The following is a 20,043-nucleotide window of genomic DNA, read 5'->3' on the forward strand; positions in this document are numbered from 1 at the left end:
CCCCCGGTTGTGGCCTTGGCCTGACGGCTCCTCCCACGCCTGCGGAGGCGGCCCCTCCCACGCCCACGGAGACGATCCCACGGCTGACAATGTCACAGTGAATGTAATGTGTACCAACTGATGCCTTTTTGTCTGGTCCATATATAGTTATCTTGACAACAATGTTAATAATTCCTCTTTTTTCTTGTGTTAGGTGAAGAGGAATTCTTTTCCTCATGAGTATAGCAGTACTAGGAGTGGTAATGCCAAGCGTGCATCTAAGTTCTGGTGTGTGAAATGGTGAAAAACTGTCTAGTGGATGACCCAACAGTTGGTGCAACAGAACTGCAGAGAAAGTTCGCGTATGAGGGCATCATTCATGCTATTCCTGGCAAAGAGATGTGGCGCAAAACAAATCATGGCCTCTTCATGCATCCTCCTCTACTGATATCCCCGTCTGGTAGGAGAAAAATAGAAGGTTCAAAGCAGCCATAGAAGGTGGAAGAGGGAACAAGGGTAGGCATCAGTGCCCTGTGCCCCATATGTGGACAATATGGTAACATGGATTGTTTTTGTGCCGTTCATTTTTATTCATAATTGATTATCAAAATATATGTTATGTTTTGGTTGGTTCATTTGTGTTTCTAGATGTCATCGTAGCAATGCCATGGGCAACATACTATTATATTAGTAGTTAGTTAATTAACTATTTCATGAGGAAAGTAGCTTCCTAACAATTACTCCATCCGATTGTTTTTATATGTCATATTAGATTTGTTCTAAGTCAAACAATTTCAACTTTGACCATCAATTTTAAAAAATATATGTAATTTCGCAACAAGTAAATGATCATCAATTTTATAAAATGTATGTAATTTCACAACATGTAAACTATATATTATGAAAATATTTCTTATATTGAACCCAAAAACACAAATCCTATTATCGGTGCAGAAAGTGACCAACAAGTAAATATTTGTAAATTTGCCGTACGTTGTGATCGGAGGTGGCCTAGCACTCAATGACATAGGGTTTATACTGGTTTAGGCAACGTGGCCTACGTCTAGTTTGAGTCGGTCGGTGACTTTATTTCTGAGCCTAGGTGCTCGAAGTTTGCAGTGGGGTTACAAACGAGAAGGAGAAAGATGGGTGGTACAAGAGGTCCGATCGGCTTCGGTCGGAAGGATAGAGAGCGACAGGAGCTCCGCTATGAACTAAGTGTTCAAGCGTGTGCTTGAGGTTCGAACCTAGCGGTTCTGTAGTTGTGTACTAGGAAACTTGATCGATCTGGATTAACTTGTATGGACTTGAATCAACTGAGTTTCTTGGGAGAGAGCACATCCCCTTTTATAGATGAAGGGGAGGGCTTTACAAGTGAGAGGGGGAGAGTCCGTATGCTTCTAAACCTTGTTGCCCACGCCGGTAGGTATAAGATGATGGTAGGCGCCCACAACACTGTTGGATGTCAGATGCACATGGGAGGCTCCGTCGTCCTTGTTTGGGTATGGCAGATGTCGGTACCTGCATATATTGTTGATGCCCAGAGGCATGTGAGGAGTTTCACCATATGCACTCGGTACGGTAAATCCCGACGCCCACAACACTATCGATGCCTAGAGGCATGAGGGGGAAGCCTTACCATATGGGGGTTTTAATGGCGCCCATAATACTGTAGGGGAAAATGTAGACGCCTACAACACTGTTTGTGACAGGGCAATTGCAGAGTACTGTTCCTGCAGGTGTATAGGGCATGGTCCCTGGTATCGTGGTTTGACTTGTGCGCCTTGCCCTGCTTTCTTCGTCCGTTGCCTGATCCTTTCTGAGCGGGCATCCCCGGTCGGTTAGTCCCAGTCGGCTCTGGTTGCGCTAGTCGTAGAAGAGCAGTGAGCAGGGTTTTGCGTACCCCGGTCGAAGACGTGGGGTCAGAGTCGGAACTGGTGCTTTGGCCAGGCCTTTCGGTCGGAGAGGCTGTCCGGAGGTGACTGGAGACCGAAGTGAGCGCTCCAGTCGGAGAGGTGGGCCAAAGTCAGAAAGCGGGCGCTGCTCCTCCTCGGCCAGACCTTTCGGTCGGTTGATTGGATTGTCCTTCTAGCCTGCTGTTCAGATACTTGGGTCGGCTCGTGATTTGCGTGTTCTCTGCTTAGGCCGAGCCTTTGGGGAAGCCAGTCCACGAGGGACCCTAGGTTTATCAACCCGACAAGAGCCCCCGAGCCCCGGGGCGATTCAGGCAGAATCATCTTGGGGATTTCTGCCTTGACGGCGGGTGCGCGCGAGTGCACCCGAGGGTGTTGCCCCCGAGCCCTCAGGCGGTTCGGGCAGAACCGTCTAGGGGGGTTTTCGTGTTGCCAGCGGAGGAGGTTTTTGTTTTGTTTTGCGGGTGCACGCGAGCACACCCGTGGGTGTAGCCCCCGAGCCCCGGGGCGGTTTGGGCAGAACCGTCTGGGGGTGTTTGTTAGCAGGAGTGTGTGCATGTTTTTTTAGTCAAAAATGGAGTCATCAACCAAGGCATCGTTGTGCAGCCGTGGCGTTTAGTTGTTTAGGGATCGGGTGAGACAGAGCTTGCGGATCCTGGCGTCGATGCGCGTCGTGGGATTGGGCGAGGCAGTTAGTTTTTGAGGGATTAGATGAGACAGAGCTCGAGGATCCTGGCGTTGGTGCGCTCCGTGGGATCGGGCGAGTCGGAGTCATGGATCCTGGCCTCGGTACGGCCTGCGCAACTAAGGTAGTTAGTTTAGTTAGCTTGGGATTGGGCGAGCCGGAGCTCGTAGATCCTGATGGGGTGAGTTCGGGGTCGTAGACCCGGGCGTTTTGGTGTGCAGTTAAAGCGTAGCCGGATGGGGCGAGTTCAGGGTCACAGACCCGGGAAGTTTTTGGAGCGCAATCGGAGTGTAGCTAGATGGGGCGAGTTTAGGGTCGTAGACCCAGGAACTTTTTGGAGTGCAGTCAAAGCGTAGCCGGATGGGGCGGGTTCGAGGTCGCAGACCCAGGCATTTTGTGTCTTATGCCCCCGAGCCCTGTTGGGCCTTAATAAGGGTCGGTGTGAGTTGTGTGTGTTACCCCATCCTTAGTTTCTCACAACCGGAGGGGTTGAGTTTTGTCGCTTGTCCCGATTGCTCGGGCTCGAGTGACGCGCTTGATGAGTTCGCTAACGGATATGATCGAGTGGAATCTGGGTCTGTCATTCATGATGGGGTCAGCATAGCCCTCTTATGACATTCCATTACTCCTTTACCTGCAACCCGACAAATGCCTGGGTCATTCCGGAGACCGCCCCGGATGGCCTAACGGCCTCCCCTTGATGGAGATTCTGTGGGCTTGGCAAGAGGTTCAGGATCGAACGAGAAGGTTAAGATGACTCTGTCTACTAGACTGGGCGAGGGCCGCACGGGGCTCATCTGCGTTTTTCTCCCCTGGCTCTATTGTTGCTCATGTTGAATGAGGCAACTACCGCTTCGTGACGCAACACGGAGCGTTGTGATGCATTTCGCTGCACGTGCGATGCTTAGTTTTCGAGCCCCTGGGCGGTTCAGGACCCGAATTGTCCGGGAGGCACGGGCGTATGGAATGAATGCACGTATGGATGTATGAAATGATTTATAAAGAAATAGAGGGGGTCGGTAGTGTTACCTTGATGACCCGAGTGACGGGGTTTGAAGAGCTCCAGTTGGAAATGTCCGACCGGGACCCATGCTCGTCGTTCGTGACGAAGTCGGCATGGCCTACATGGGGTATCCCTTTGCTCCCTACCTGTCTCTCGGTGTGTTTCCTAAGCCGTTTGATTGACTTAAGAAGCCCGATGGTTTCTCTAGGCGGAGATCTCATTTTGGGTTTTTTCTAAGTCCCGCTTGGGGATGCGGAGAGCCGCCTGTGTGCGGTGGTGCTTTGGTTCTTGTGCCCGGCGTGCGGTAGTGGCTGGCGTGTGGTAGTGGCGGGCCATACCCAGGCCACATCCCATCTGATCAGGAGCTGTTCTGTCAGGCAGGGCACGTCTCATCAGTCAGGGCGCGTCTCATCTGCATTAAATGGGAAAGAGAGATGGTTTTTTGCTCCGATGTTTTGTCTTCCCCGATCGGCGTGCCCTCCCCTAACTATTGTACCCTTTTCCTTAAGTAGGAGAAGGGAGAAGGTTTTCGTCCTATTCTTTCGCCTATTCCTCATCTGACGCCTCCTTTTCTCTTCCTTCTCGCCGAGAGTGTTCTTGAGAGCCACGGTGATTTCTAGGAAAGAAAGGGGAGAAAGCGTGGGAGAAGAGAAAAAACTCACCAATCCTTTCTGCGATCTTGGAGCGAAATGTCGGACTAGAGGTCATCCACTGTGAGGGAGTCGATGTTGAAGGCCTTCGTCGCGAAGGGGTTCCTGCCGTCGAAGGAGGTGACACATTGGAGGGCTCCCGGGAGGGAGGAGTTCCCATAACCTTGGCCTAACGAGGTGGTGTTCTTTCTCACCTTCCATGAGCGTAGGTTAGGGTACCCCGCACACTAGTTCCTACGTGGGCTCCTCAATGAGTGAGGTCTGGAGTTGCAGCACCTTAATCCGATGGGGGTGCTGCACATCGCTAGCTTCATCACCGTCTGTGAGGCTTTCCTCGGTATGGAGCCACACGCGGACTTCTTTCGGCGGCTGTTCTCTAGGAGAGCCTTGACGGTGGGGAATCCGATCGAGATCGCGCCGGTGGGGGGTTTCCCCCTACAAAGGAAACCGAGCACGAGAGGCTTGTATCCCGCGTACATCCCCTGCGACTCCAACCGGGGGTGGCATGGGGAGTGGTTTTACATCAGGAATCTAATGAAGGCACCGTTCTCGGCATTCACCGGCGAGAGGCCAGAGAAGCAGGACAGTTGGTCGTGGGGTTGTGCCTGCAAGGAGAAGAAGAAGGTGGAGATCATCAAGGAGGTGCTCCAAAAGATCATCTACCGGTCTTGATGGGGTGTGGGTGTTCCACACCCTCTACCGCCATCTAGTTGCTCCGTCGGTGGAGAGGATGCGGCCGATGTGGATGTACGGTGGCCCATTGGACCCGAACCACGCGTCGTCGGAGGATCTGCCAGACGACGTGGTTTGGAGTCACCTTGGCTGGGTGCTGCAGCTGAAGCCCAAAGAGAGAGTCGAAGGGAAGCCCGCACCTTTCAACTCCACGATCGTGTCTAGACTGGTATGCTCCCTTCCATTTTGTCCATGCTTCTTCCTCTGCTTTTCCTATTTCTTGATTTCGGGCCATCCATTCCGTAGGGGCTTGGAGTTTACAAGTCCTAGCCGCACCTTCCCAAGGGACCAGAGGGCATGGCCTGGTAGGCCACCCAGAAGGAGGCGACAGACGCTAGGAAGAAGAAGAGAACCAGGAAGGTTCAGCGGAAGCAGGAGAAGGAGACGAAAATCGCCTGGCGCGTGAAGGCAAGGGAACGTAAGAGCGATGTTGAGTCAGAGCTCGCATCAGAGGATCCCACAGATGTGGATGACATGGTTTTCTCTGAGGAGGAGGAAAGTCGGGAGGTCGTTGTGATGAGTAGGAGGCGGAGCGGTGCATGGCGGTTCCCATGCCGAGGAAGCGCGCGGCGAGCGCGGACGCCGTTGACGAACAGGAGGCAAAGCAGACGCGGTCACCGCGCCCCTTGGTGGCGTTACCAGTCCCATCACCACCTACCACGGACGCAGCTGAGCAAGCCAGGCGGTTCGAGGAGTGGACTGGCACCCGTGTGTCGTCGGGACCGGTGCCAGCGTGCGACTCATAGCCTGAGGATGCCCTACCGACCATGGATGCGATAGAGCAAGCTAGGTGGTCCGAGGAGCGGACTGGCACCCATGCGTCGCGTGACTCATAGCCAGAGGAAGCCTTGCCTACCATGGACGCGGTCGAGCAAGCTGGGTGGTCTGAGGAGCGGACTAGCACTCGTGCATCGCGTGACTCGCAACCGTAGCAAGCCCCGCCCACTGCTCTGGTCGAGAAGTCCTGAGCCGAGGGTTGTGGTGACCCACAGGTCGGGCAGGAGTCGGTTGGGATGACTCCGCTCCTGGCTGAAGTGAGGGGGCACGGGTCATAACCTGGGAGTGGCCCTTGCCCTACAGGCCTGTCGACATCAGGTCTTGTCTTCAGAGTTGTGCCGCTCACCTCCAGGTATGTTTTTCTTTGTTTCTTTTTGATCTTTCACCGTTGAGTCTTTTTGGAGTGTGATTTACCTGAACTTTCTGTCAGTGGCCGGGCGATGATGAGGTTGAGCATCGCCCCAACTCCCATGCATTAGGCTGGGAGGCCCACCCTATAGTGTGTCACGGCGAGTGACGGGAGAACAGGGTGGTGGCGGCGAACCCTTCCCTTCTGGGGGTGGTACCCCTGGGTCGGTTGCTGGTACAATGGCGGCGACGATGTTGGCGGCGATCTCGGTGTTGACGACGGAGGTCGCGTCGGAGGTGACTCTCGTGGCCCCTCCTCCACCAGCCATGACGAAAGAAGAGAGGGAAACCGAGCTCCCTACCTCGCCGGGTGGAGGGCTGTAAGGCTCACCCTTGCGGTCAGAGCCGAAGGCACAGGGGGGAGACGTGGCTGGGACAGAGTCAAAACGCCCAGCGGCGGCCTGCGCTACTGAGGTGGTGGAGATACCGTCCGACGACGAGGTGGATGACATGGTGGAGCTACCAGTGTCGTCGCAGGAGCTGACGGTGGTTTAGTCGAAGGCTGGGCCCTCTAGTGGGCTGCCAGAGGGCAACCTAGAGTGGCCTTGCCTCGAGGACCCGGCAAAGGTGCGGTTCGTCCTTCGGGATTCGCAGGAGCATCAGCTCTAGGACATCCTTGGGGAGCAAGGACATGCCGTGGTGTCCAAACTCGCCAACCTATCCGCGAAGCTTGGAGACGCCCAGGAGCGGGTTAAGTCCACCCATCATTTAGTCGAGGTTGACCTGCAGCTTGCCGTGGAGGTGAGTTTCATGTACTTCTCTTTGACCTCTGAATCTTTTGTTGGTTGCCTTAGCATGCTTGTTTTTCATAGGGTCTAAAGGGGATGTTGTCCCACAAGTCCCGCTTCCTCCGAATGGAGCACGCCCGGGTGGCTGAGCTTGAGCGTCAGCTAGAGTCCGCTCACTTTGAGTCCCAGGACCGGGTGGCCGAGGCGACCGCAGCGCGGGCAGAGGGGCATCGTGCAGCATATCGAGCGACCACTGCCAAGCGAGCGCTTGAGGCGGCGAAGGCCCGCTAGGCAGAGACCGAGGCGGGGTTGCGGACATCCCTGGCGAACACCGAGGTGGCACTCCAAAAGTCCCTGGAGACCCTTGAGTCGGAGCGGAGCGCCTTGGTGTCAGAGCGGAACGCCCTGGAGTTGGCGCGGAAGGCCCTGGAGTCGGAGCAGAAGGCCCGTTCAGAGGCAGACCGGGAAGTGCTCGTGTTTCGGGGCCGGGTGATGGGGAAGGAGGAGGCAAACACCCGGCTGTGCGTGTAGGCGACTCGACAGGTGGAGGAATTCTCCGTCCTTGAGAACTTCTGCATCGGTATGTTCCTTTTCTATTTTTCGTTGTGTTGGTTTTTTCCTTCAGCCTGTTTCTGAGCTTGTCGCCCTTCTTTCAGAGCTAGGCGGAAGGGTGAAGATGCTGGAGCAGTACCTGGAGACGATCAAGTCGACCTTCAGCTGGAATGCAGAGGAGATGGCCAAGTCCCGTGAAGGGCAACGTGCTCTCAAGGGGGAACTTGACCAGATCCGCAACGTTGCCCAGCTCGTCGTCTCGAAAGTCTTTGGGTCGACGTCAAGCACTAGCGCGCCCGCCGTCTAGCTGGCGGAGGTCCCGGATGCGGTCTGGGGCCTTATCACGAGCGGGTTGTTCTACAGAGTGTCGGGGGTGCTGACTTCGGTGGCGATGCACCACCCGAACCTGGACTTTGCTACTGTCTGCAGTGGGTATGCTGAAGGCTTGAGCACGGAGGACATCCAATCGATCAGGGAGAGCTTGCTGCCGCATGCAAGGTCGGTGGCAGAGCAAGTCTCTGCTAAGTGGGTGATGGACGTCTGTCGTGAAGACATGCCTAGAAGCATGCGTGGGGAGGATGTTGCCGAGCTTGCGGATGGTACGGAGCCTAGGTTGGAGGTGGATGTCGCCCTGGCTTCGACCGAGCCAAATGTCGTGCCGCCGGGGAGTGAGCAGCTCGTGCCTTCGCCGGTCGCACCGACAGCAGATGTTGTCGAGCCGGTCCAATAGCTTGTAAAATATAAGTAGTTTAGTGAATGTAAAAAGTTTAAGTTCGTGGGGGGTCCCCATGTAAATGTTCCTGTGTGCTTAATGACTACAGTTGGTTTTATTTTCTGTGATGCAGTCACTCCATTCGGGGAAGCTTGTTCTATTTTGTTCCTTAGTTTTCCCTTAGCATAATTTTGTTTTTTATTCTTTCTTTCTCGAACCTGCCCGTTTATCCCGTAGGCTCCAACCTTGGGAGCCCGGGGCATGGCCCGTGAGGCTCAGCTGCTCGTAACCATAGGGAAAGGCGGGGTGCGATCGGTTGGAATGTTTTAAAGCAAAGCTACATAAGGGAAATTAAAGGAACGAACTCCCCTTTTGATCGGGTAGGAAGGAATTTCACCATATGATAGTAAACAAAACAGAGAGGTAGTAGTGCCCCCTAGTGGAGCCCCCGAGCGGGGTGCTTTTATAGGAGCATACGCTAAGTAAACAATGGTAAGACTGAAACTTAGGGGAAGAAAAATGACATAGCTGTTCCAAGCGTTCGGAGAGAATGTCGTTGTTGTTGTCCTTCAGTCGGTAGGCATCCGGTCCGATCACTTCAACCTTTAGTCATTCGGATCCTTACCCGCTACACCCCCTTTCTCGGTCGCTGCTTCTTCGCCTTTTTCTTCCTTTGGCCTGCTAGCCTACCACAGAAGGCGCATGAGGAGGTGGCAGTCCTTGTAGAGGTGTTTGGCGGGGTAGTCATGGTTGGTGCATGGGCTTTCCATGAGCTCGTGGAAGTGGCCCGGAGGGTCCTGCTGGGGCTACGTGCCCACGTGATCAGCCGTGGCGACCAACGCGGAGTTGGTCGGTCGGTGGCGATCCTTTCTGTTCATTTTCCCCCTCTGCGTGGAGGGGCCCTCATCCTGATTCTAGCGCTTGGCCTTGCCTTTGCCCCAGTCTTCGTTGGAGCGCTGCGGGAGCGACGCTTGCTGGAGGTTTTGGACAAAGGTCCGTGGTCCCGGGCCATCAGGGCTGGGACTCTGGTCACTATTGCGTGTGTCTTGGTTCGGCCCGAGCCACGTATAGACAGGCGGTCGGTATAAAGCAGTCATCAAGTCAAGACGAGGTGCCAATGCGGCCTCCTGTGCCGCACTCGACAGTCGTCGTGGTGATCGGGTGGGGCAACCCATCTGCTGCGTCCCTATTCCCCTGGTGGGGAGTGAGGCCGCGAGTCGGTGTCACCATACGGAGCTCTCCGCTTGTTGCATAGCGGCGGTCTCCGCTAGTGCCCGGAGGTTTTGGTGGATCGCCTGTTCATGAGGGTCGTTCGGCTCGGACAGGCCACGCAGAAGCATTGCCGTAGCGGCGATGTTCAGACTAGCCTAAGTGAACTGTGGGGATCGTTCCCCCTGTCCATGGTGTTGCACTGGACCTAACGAGCACGACCTCGGGTGCCGCTCACCGGTCTATGTGCACAGGGTGCAGTGTGGTGCGCCGAGCGCACTGGCGCAGTCGGTGGCTGATGCACCCACTGTTGTCGTAGTGCCTCGCCGTGCTCCCATGTGAGCTCGATGGTCTCCGCACGAGAGTCTAGTGAGGTGTGAGTCGGTGAGGACTCAGCTTTCGCTAGTGGGTATCCCGAAGCGTTCGCCATAGCGCATTCTTGGGACGGACGATGGCTAGGTGCCATGTCGCCGATGCTAGATGCGTCACTCTCGCCATCGTCATCCATGAGGTCAAGGAAACAGGTGGGTGCATAGCTCGCCATTCCCACGAATTCAGACGTGAGAGGGGGCAGCGTCGGCATCCTTCGGTGCCCTCGGGCATACGCGTCCACGGGAGACGCGAGGCCGTAGGGGAACCGATCGTATGGCGGTCACGACGGGACAATGGGGTCTCTCTGGGTAATCGATGGAAGATAGAGAATAGTAAGTAAATAACAGCATGTACATTACTCACAGCGGGGTTTAAGCAGAGAGTTTGCTCGGAATGAAGCCCAGATGCAGCGTCGTCGAAGTCGTGGAGCATCCTAGAGCTGATGGAGGGCGCCCCTCCGATGGGCGCCGGAACGAGAGCCTCCTCGCGGAGGTGTAGTACGCTAAGCCGGTCGGCGACGAAGTCCAGGCTTCCGAAGAGGAAGGCCTAGGATGGCTCGAAGACGGGTGGAACCTGTATCCCAAACGGTGGGAGAGTGGGAAACTCGAGTGAGCCGAAGCGAATCGTATCGCCTGAGCCCGCCACAGCGAGGGTGGCGGAAAAGTGGGTCATCCGATGACCAAAAAGTGTTGAACATACAACGTCTTCCCCACGGACGGCGCCAACTATCGGTGCATAGTGACCAACAAGTAAATATTTGTAGTTTTGCCGTACGTTGTGATCGGACGTAGCCTAGCACTCAATGACACAGGGTTTATACTGGTTCAGGCAACGTGCCCTATGTCCAGTTTGAGTCGGTCGGTGACTTTATTCTTGAGCCCAGGTGCTCGAAGTTTGCAGTGGGGCTACAAACGAGAAGGAGAAAGATGAGGGTACAAGAGGTCCGATCGGCTCCGGTCGAAAGGGCCGAGAGCGACAGGAGCTCTACTATAAGCTAAGTGTTCAAGTGTGTGCTTGAGGTTCGAACCTGGCGGTTCTGTGGTTGTGTACTAGGGAACTTGATCGATCTGGATTAACTTGTATGGACTTGAATCAACTGAGTTTCTTGAGAGAGAGCGCATCGAGGGAGAGAGTACGTATGCTTCTAAACCTTGTTGCCCACGCTGGCAGGTACATGATGGTAGGCGCCCACAACACTGTTGGATGACAGATGCACATGGGAGGTTCCGTCGTCCTTGTTTGGGTATGGCAGATGTCGGTACCTGCATATACTGTTGATGCCCAGAGGCATGTGAGGAGTTTCACCATGTGCACTCGGTATGGTAAATCCCGACACCCACAACACTGTTGGATGTCAGATGCACATGGGAGGTTTCATCGTCCTTGTGTTGGGTATGGCAGATGTCGGTACCTGCATATACTGTTGATGCCCAGAGGCATGTGTGGAGTTTCACCATGTGCACTCGGTACGGTAAATCCCGGCGCCCACAACACCGTCGATGCCCAGAGGCATGCGGGGGAGCCTTACCGTATGGAGGTTTTAATGGCGCCCACAATACTGTAGGGGAAAATATAGGCGCCTACAACACTGTTTGTGTCAGGGCGGTTGCAGAGTACTGTTCCCGCAGGTGTACAGGGCATGGCCCCTGGTATCGTGGTTTGACTTGTGCGCCTTGCCCTGCTTTCTTCGTCTGTTGCCTGATCCTTTCTGAGCGGGCGTCCCCGGTCGGTTAGTTCCAGTCGGCTCTGGCTGCGCCAGTCACAGAAGAGCAGTGAGCAGGATTTTACGTACCCCGGTCGGAGACGTGGGGTCAGAGTTGAAAGTGGTGCTTTGGCCAGGCCTTCCGGTCGGAGAGGCTGTCCGGAGGCGACTGAAGACCGAAGTGAGCGCTCCGGTCGGAGAGGTGGGCCGGAGTCGGAAAGCGGGCGCTGCTCCTCCTCGGCCAGACCTTCTGGTCGGTTGATTGGGTCGTCCTTCTAGCCTGCTGTTCAGATACTTGGGCCGGCCCGTGAGTTGCGTGTTGTCTGCTTAGGCCGAGCCTTTGGGGAAGTCGGTCCGCGAGGGACCTCAGGTTTATGAATCCGACACTTATGTTACTAGTTTTTAATTTGTACAATTTTTTTTGAAATGGATAGAAATATTTGACTTAAGACAATCCTAATATGATATATAAAAACAAATGGAGGGAGTACTATGTCCACCAGCTTCACCTATGAATAAGTTTTTTTTGTATTGGCTCCAAAAGCAGCTCTATGCGAGCGACCCGGCAGAGCCATGCCTCCTGCGCCACTCCCTGCACGGCGACCTGATGGAGCCGCGCCTCCCTGCACGGACGCGCCGCCCGGTAACCCGGCGGAACCGCGCATCCTCCCCGCGCGGACGCGCCGCACAGCGTCACACGCCCCGACGACCTAGCGAAGCGGGCCACCTGCGCCCTCCACGCGCGGTTGCGCAGCCGTTCGGTCCTCGCGCCGTCGTCCCGGCTATCAGCCTGTTCGTTTGGTCGTAAACGATCGTAAATTTCCAGCCAGAACAGTATTTTTCTCTCACATCAAATCAGCCAGCAGTAATAATCCACGATCGTATACGATCGTTTCAGCCCCAGTCGAACAGGCTGTATGCCTGCGTGAAGGCTTCGGGAAGGCAAAGCAGACCATCCCTATGCCGGGGCCCACCAGTGTAAGATGAATTGGGTCAAAGCCGGTATTTTCATATTCTCCTCTCTCTCCTCGCATGTCACAGCGCAAAATGCGGGGCTTCACCCTTGAAGCTGAGCGGCAACATCCCATTTGGTGGAGAAAGCTGAAAAACAGCTCGTGAAGCTGTCCATAAATCTATACCAAACGCGGCCTAAGATACTTCTATGAATGATTATATATATAATTCGGACCACCCACTATCATACTCTTTGTGTATAATGTCAAGAAGATGGCCTCACGTAGGGGCGGATATTGGTCTAGAGCCACCGGACCATAGCCATGTTTAGATTCATTAGCACTAAAAATTAACAGCTAAAATTAGTACCAGTGGATCAAACAGACCTGCTAATTATTAGTTAGAGGGTTGCTAACTATTAGTTGCATAAACAGGTTTGGAGTTGCTAATATGTGTTAATAGTTCATATGCACCTTCAACTAACCTAAAAATTAAGTAGCTAAAAATTAGTAGCTATTAGCTATTAGCCAGCTAATTTTTAGTGTTAATGGACCTGAACATGCCCTAAAACACCTCTTATAGTATCTTTAAATTTTTGGACCGATCTAAAGTGGCCTAGATATTGTGCTAAAATCTTTATACTCCCAACCGGCCTAGTCACACAACCACAAGCGTTCCTAAGAACCCTGGTCCGCTTGGGGGGCTGGCCACTGGGCAAGTGGACGGGTAGCCCGTGCGGCCGGTGCTCGCAACAGCTGCCACGCTAACCGGCAAGCGGCGTGTGCAGGGTGCAGGCACGATCGTCACCTACTTGCCTGTTGGCAGAAAGCCAGCAAGCAGAGTAGCATACTGCAGACACTTGATGCCGAGTTTTAGTTATGTAATTTTTCATTCTCAGATCCAATCTCTTGATTAATGTTGACCTCCCCAATCTGAAAATTCTATGAATGATTAATTGATTAAGTCGATTTTTTTACAACTGCGCCACAAGAGGATCAATACATTAACATAACATCTTTTTTTTCTCATGCTCCAACGCCAATTATACATGTTTACATCAATTATGTTGTGTAGTTAAGCATGGAATTAAGATGTCATCTAAATTTATGCATTTATGAGTTAGTCTCATAATTTACCGATACCAGACCTAGCATTCATGGTATTTTGACCCGGTGCGGATGGTATACGCACTTTCATAGTGGCTCTAGGTGTTAAAGTTGACCACTTTCGCCATTGGGCTCACACACATCATGGCCACACATTCTGTTGTATGGAGCACCCTCAATAGTTGAGCTAGTTAGCTAGCTCATATTTTGCCACACATCATCTAAGAGTAACCATAAAAGATAGCTTCTTCAACAATATGCCTCTTCAACACTGTACCATGGGTCTCACCACTTTGTTTTCCCAACCCACGTCTTCTTCACGCCGCCGCCTCCATAGCTACTCCTGCACAGCCACCTGCCACCCTCGCCTGTTCAACCGCAGCTGCCCTTGCTCGCTTGGGCGGCTCATCCCCGCTGCCCCTTGCCTCAGCCGCCACTGTGGCTCAATCCGACGCCGGCGCCGCCCCGCCTCCGCCCCGCAACTCGCTCTGATCGACGCTGCCCATCTTTTCCTAGGTCGGGCGCTTTCATGGCAAAGAGCAAGAGGAATGAGATGGGATGGGTGGGAGTGGGACCGAATAATGCCTCGTATTTTGTTCAAGCTAGGCGTGGGATTAACCGTGTGTTTGGTTGGAGGGATTCGAAGGGGTGGGATGGGATGGACCTGGGATTTGAGCTGTTTGGATGGGAGTCAGCCCAGGGACGTAGATATCCCACCTAGCATATTCCCCTCAGATTCCTTGACTCCACGTCCCACTTTTTTACACGGACGGAGGCGGTCCCTGCTTTCTTCTCACCACTCACCGTGACTCCGTTTCTTCTCTCGGAAAAAAGGCTCGAGCGGGCGACAGCTCGGCGACGACGCATCCATCACCGGCGCGGGATGCGGGGCCACAGCGCTTGACGGCGGCGCGGCACCAGGCGGCGCGTCGGCAGCGCGGCACGGGCCCCCACGGCGGCGGCGCGGCACGGGCCCCCACGGCGGCGGCGCGGCACGAGCCCTCGTAGCGGCGGCGTAGGCTGTGGTCGGCAGCGGCGGCATGGCCTGTGGTCGGCGGCGGCGGTGCGGCACACGTCCGGCAGCTCCATCCTCCTTCTCCATTAGCAGATTTGTGATTTGCCCAAGGTATACAAACCCTAACACAATGGATTTGCTCAAGATTTGTGATCTCCATTAGCAGATTTTTGTTTTTGCCTCCAGTCAAGTGCCATCAGTTGTGCCTTGGAGTTGAGAAAGCACTTCCAACATTTTAGTTGAGATAACCTAATGGACTCATTTAGGTGTGCTTCCATCTGATAAATGCAGTGAGAACCCACCAAAACATTTTTTTTGTTATGCTGATTTGGTTGCTGTTAATCTCTTAAGGTGAATATTACAGTAGACCACTGTGTGAAGTAAATTATGTGATAAAAGGGTTTATAAAGATGTGAAGACAAAATTCAACATTCCTTCTTTGTAGCCATCACATGTTCTGTCATCATAGACGAACAATCTGAACATTTTACTTCTCTGTTTGTAGAATAGTGATAGTGAAATAGAAATTGCATTGGTTGCAAGTTGATAGTCCAGTTTTTCATGTCGGTTCATGCAAAACGGAGACTGGTTGGCATTTTGAGGCTTCCTTGTCAAGCTACCTAAAAGCTCTGCTGCAGGTGCATTTTCATCATTTGAAGTGTTGAACTACTATAGGTTTTCAGTTCACAGTGTTGAACTTTAGGAACATTCAGTTCAGCAGAAGCATAGGCAATTTTCAATCAATGGAGATTGTAGCCCCTGTCATTTTCCAAACAACAGGCATAGCAAATCTGGCAATCATACTTTTTCCATCAGCAAAGTCCAATGGGAATTTTTTTCCCTACGCTGTAGCGCTAGTAAGTTACCTCATGTTTCTGATCTGTGTTTGAGCATGACATGACAATATTGTTTTTCTTTCTTTGATTGTTGCATTGTAGATGGATCAGAGAACCAAGGTTCTAGTTTGTTCAGCTGCTGCATATATGTTCTTGTTCATGGTGGCCACGGTTATTCAGTCTAGAAAGAGAAAAAGACGTGCCAGTAGAGTTGGTATTACTTATGCGCCAATTGAGGAAAGGGATAGAATTAGACAAGAATACCTAGACACTTGCATTTGGAAGGATGATACAACTTGTGTAAACATGCTTAGACTTAATAGAGCATGTTTCTATCGATTTTGTAACCTTTTTAGAGATCGAGGGTTGCTTCAAGATACCACTCATATGTGTGTTGAGCAACAGGTGGCTATGTTTCTAAATATAGTAGGGCACAACCTTAGAAATAGGTTAGTTGGCACTAATTATCATAGGTCAGGAGAAACAGTAAGCCGCTATTTCAACAATGTCCTTCATGCCATTGGAGAGCTACGAACAGAATTTATTAGGCCCCCATCATTGCAAACTCCGTCCAAAATTGCCGGAAACTATCGGTGGGATCCTTATTTTAAGGTGTGAGGTTTATCCCTACCTTTGTTTCACATTTAAATTATGTAACCTTGTGTTGGCCCCTAATTAATTTTTACTTTGATGAACATAAACTAGGATTGTATTGGAGCTATTGATGGTACACACATAAGAGCATCTGTTCCTAAAGATTTGGAGCATTCGTTTCGTGGTAGAAAATCCTTTGCAACTCAAAATGTAATGGCAGCCGTAGATTTCGATCTACGTTTTACTTATGTCTTGGCTGGTTGGGAAGGCACAGCACATGATGCTTTAGTTTTGCGAGATGCTTTAGAACGCCCTAATGGCCTTCGTGTTCCACAAGGTAACAAAAAAAAATCACTAACTTAATTTCGTTATGCCAATTTTTGATAACTCGAAATGTGATCTCCTTTTCTACAATATGCTAGGCAAATTCTATCTTGTTGATGCCGGTTATGGAGCCAAACCGGGATTCTTGCCTCCTTTCCGTGGAGTTAGGTACCATTTGAATGAGTGGGGGAATAATCCGGTCCAAAATGAGAAGGAGTTATTCAACCTTAGGCACTCGTCTCTTCGTGTGACTGTAGAGCGTGCATTTGGTTCACTTAAGAGGAGATTCAAAATTCTTGATGATGCAACTCCATTCTTCCCTTTCCAAACTCAAGTAGATATTGTTGTAGCTTGCTGCATAGTCCATAATTTTGTCATAGCAGATGGGATTGATGAGTTCATCATTCAAGATTCGAATTGGCCAATGCAAACCCATGCTACATCATATACTGGACAAGCAAGTGAGCATGCTGCAACCGTTCAATTTAGACAAACAATTGCGGATCAGATGTGGGTAGACCGTCAAAACCATTATGCAAATTAATATATAGTATCTCTATGTATTTTTATGTATTTAGACAAACAATTATGGATCAGCTGTGCTGAATTTAATTTGTATGGACATATGGCTTGCTGAAATGTATGTACAGCTCGCTGGAATTTGTATGACATATGCCTTGCTGAGATTTATTGGTTGAAACATGCAACTTGAGAAGTTTCAGTGTGTTTGTATGACATATTCCAAACATGCTTTTGTTTGCATAGTAGCACATAATTTAGTTCAATAATGTTACGTGTGAATTATTGTTTCAAGTTTCAGGGTTTGATATTCAGTCTGCAGCTGTGTTTCCTTTGAATTTTTTGTCTCCACTATTTTGCTCAGTCTGCAGTAATTTTCTTGCTGTCCAATCCTTCTTCCTATTGCAGTCGAAAGATGCAGGCTTCACTGGCGGTGACACACCAGCAACAATTCATAATTGAAAATGTGGATTAATTTTTTTTTGTCTCGTTGGCTTTCTTTGTCTTCTACGTTGGCGCTGGTTTTCTCTCTTTCTTGTCCGTCAAGTTGGTGCCTGTACCTGTGTTGTTTGTCTACCAGAAACAATTAATAAATAACTTCTCAAGTGGCATTTGTGTTTCCTGGTTTTGTATATGATAGGTCATGGCAGACCTGAACGAGGAAGTTGGGGGAACAAATGGACATGCTGTATGGACAACACCAGAGACCGCTTTTATGCTAACTCACCTAGCCAATCTGGTGGCTAGTGGCACAAAGACATGTTCTGGCTTTAAGAAAGTCCATTTGAACACTTGTGCTAAAGCTGTCAATGAAAAGTTCAGGACCATGAAAACTGGGGAGCAAGTTAAAAATCATTTGAAGACACAACAAAGGAAGTTTGCAAAGATGACCAAGCTTAGGAAAGTGAGTGCTACTGGTTGGGATGAGGACAACTTCATTATCACTCTTGATGAGGAGCACTACAATGACTATGTTAAGGTATAATTGCAAAAAACTTAACCAACATGTTAAGCTCTAATTGTTTGCTTCTAACTAAACTTCCATTTATCCATTGTAGGATCACAAGGCTGATGCTGAATTCTTGAACAAGCGCCGTCCAAACTATGGTGAGATGCGGACAATCTTTGGAAATAGTATGGCAACAGGAAAGTTTGCCAAGGACTCAAATTCTGCATTAGGTACTGAAGAAGCTAACACTGAAAATGAAGACCTGAATGCAAATGCTGTGAGTGAGTTGAATGCAAATGGTGAGAGCGAGGCCACTCCCTCTCCTTCTAATCAAGGGGCTACCTCATCAGCAAGCAAGCCAAAGAAAGCTAGGATTGGTGGGGATGAAGAGGATGGGCTGATTGCTGTAATCAGTCGTGTTGGTGACAGACTTGCTGAAGCTATAGAGAAGGCCTGTGCTGCACCCCCACCACAGCCCACCAATGATTTACCAGATGATCTATTCAACATGTTGATTAACCTTCCAGGTTTCGATGCCGCCCAGTTAAATCTGTACTACCAGTATTTGGTGGCCAACAAAGACATGGGACGCGCATTCTACAACCTTCCTTTTGACCACAAGTTGATGTGGGTGGCTATGTTTGTCTCTGAGAGGTTCCCAGGACAGTGAAATAGGGGCTTCAATGGTTCTTTTGCTTGCAAGGTTCCCAAGACAGTGAAATAGGGAATTCAATGCTTCTTTTGCTTGCACCACATGAGACAATTAGCTATGGTTAACTAATTCCAAGGCTCGAACTATATATTGTGACTAGCCTTGAATTTACTATCATGTGTTTGTATATTATGTGGTAGGTTAAAACTTATACTATTTGTAAGGCTTAGAACTGTTATGTATGAGCCTTGAACTTCTATTGTGTCCAAGAACTTGGCATGACCTGTAGTCTTGGCACCATGATGAGCATTCTCTAGCACCAGTTCATTTGTATGTGGATCAGCTGCTGACACACTTCTCTGATGAGATAGCCCTCATTTGGATCAGCGTTGCCTTCATTTGTGCTCTGAGATGGTTCAATCTCACCAGGAACCTGTGGTAGCTCATCACTTGGCATAACTGGAATTTGTGAAATACCAGCATCTGCATGATTATTCATCCAATCATATAATTTATCATTTGAAAAGAAGTGGCAGTAGAGGCAATCATTCCAGTTTGTGAAGCAAAATTTACCTTCTAAACCTGAATTTTCTATAACAAGCACAGGATCATGACGGGGTGCCCATTTTCTGGATAGGCTTTCTTTTTCTTCCGTCTGGCCCACATCACCTCCGCTATTTGGATGATCATCCACAGCAGGACACGCCGAAGATGTATTGCAGGTGTCTTCAACACTGGGCTCCTTCTTGACAATTATTCCAAATTCCTTGATCACCACAGGGGAAGGAAGAACGGGTTGCTCACAAGCTGCATCTTCTTGTAAGTCTTCGTCCATAACACTGGCTTCACGAGATTGTGAACTTTTCACATCATTGGCACAAGGGACCTCAATCTCAGAGTCAGATGCCATCTGTAGCAGACCATCTCGCTCATTAGACCTGTAGTCAGTTTGGTGGTATATATCTTTAGGCTCCAAAGGCTCGTCCACTTGACATACTACAGAGTACTCTGTGTAAGTTTTTGGTGAGCCAAACGCTCCAGTAGGCTCTAGTTCTGCACTCTTTCTAGAGGACAAAGCTACACTCCGTTGCTTAAAATGGTGTCCACAGCACGAGCAAACTTTTTTCACGAGGGGAATTCAAAGTATCATCAATTCTTTGTTTGCTATCAAGTACATTGGCATCCATCACAGTCTCATATGTTCTCAATATAAAAAGTGGTAAGAATACCTACATTATGAGGGAGGTGATCATATGGAGATATCCTGTCTCTATCCCTTCATCCAAACATGAGATAGGATCACTCCGTCTCACTTTATCCTCCTAACCAAACAGAAAACAGGGATCATCTCATTCTACTAACCAAACAGAAATAGGAACCATCCTATTCCAGAAAACAGAGTCAGGACCATCCCATTCCATTTCGCCTCTCAACCAAACGCTACCTAAGAGTTAGCTTTCTCTCTCTTTCTATTCTCTCTCTTCCACGTAAGCAAAATATTAACGTAGATTTCTATGAGTCCGCTGAGGTGTTAATATTGGAGCTGCCCTAATGGAATTGGCATTCCTCTATAGATTTGCTGGCGATAACGAATGCGTCGCTTCAATCAAGTTTTCACAAGTCCAATGTGAGGGGCTACTGATGTAAGAAAGGCACGCATTATTATTGGATA

At 50.6% G+C, this 20,043-nt stretch overlaps 2 protein-coding genes across 2 annotated transcripts; both read left to right on the top strand.

Annotated features, from left to right (window-relative positions):
* Positions 1-15,435: 15,435 nt before the first annotated feature.
* LOC136506163 (protein ALP1-like) lies at positions 15,436-16,795 on the top strand. Its single transcript, XM_066501278.1, has 3 exons — positions 15,436-15,945; positions 16,039-16,264; positions 16,350-16,795. The coding sequence occupies exons 1-3, from the start codon at positions 15,436-15,438 to the stop codon at positions 16,793-16,795; spliced, it is 1,182 nt and encodes a 393-aa protein (XP_066357375.1).
* A 618-nt stretch (positions 16,796-17,413) lies between these two features.
* Positions 17,414-18,389, top strand: LOC136503429 (uncharacterized). The gene is made up of 2 exons (XM_066498512.1): positions 17,414-17,749; positions 17,829-18,389. The coding sequence occupies exons 1-2, from the start codon at positions 17,414-17,416 to the stop codon at positions 18,387-18,389; spliced, it is 897 nt and encodes a 298-aa protein (XP_066354609.1).
* The last annotated feature ends 1,654 nt before the right edge of the window (positions 18,390-20,043 follow it).

This window comes from Miscanthus floridulus, chromosome 14 (assembly GCF_019320115.1).
Source record: "Miscanthus floridulus cultivar M001 chromosome 14, ASM1932011v1, whole genome shotgun sequence".
Classification (NCBI taxonomy): domain Eukaryota; kingdom Viridiplantae; phylum Streptophyta; class Magnoliopsida; order Poales; family Poaceae; genus Miscanthus; species Miscanthus floridulus.

Coding starts and splice junctions, on each gene's coding strand:
- LOC136506163 (XM_066501278.1), top strand. CDS start 15,436: ATGGATCAGAGAACCAAGGTTCTAGTTTGTTCAGCTGCTGCATATATG. Junction 15,946..16,038: donor GGTGGGATCCTTATTTTAAG/GTGTGAGGTTTA, acceptor AACATAAACTAG/GATTGTATTGGAGCTATTGA. Junction 16,265..16,349: donor TGGCCTTCGTGTTCCACAAG/GTAACAAAAAAA, acceptor ACAATATGCTAG/GCAAATTCTATCTTGTTGAT.
- LOC136503429 (XM_066498512.1), top strand. CDS start 17,414: ATGGCAGACCTGAACGAGGAAGTTGGGGGAACAAATGGACATGCTGTA. Junction 17,750..17,828: donor ACTACAATGACTATGTTAAG/GTATAATTGCAA, acceptor TATCCATTGTAG/GATCACAAGGCTGATGCTGA.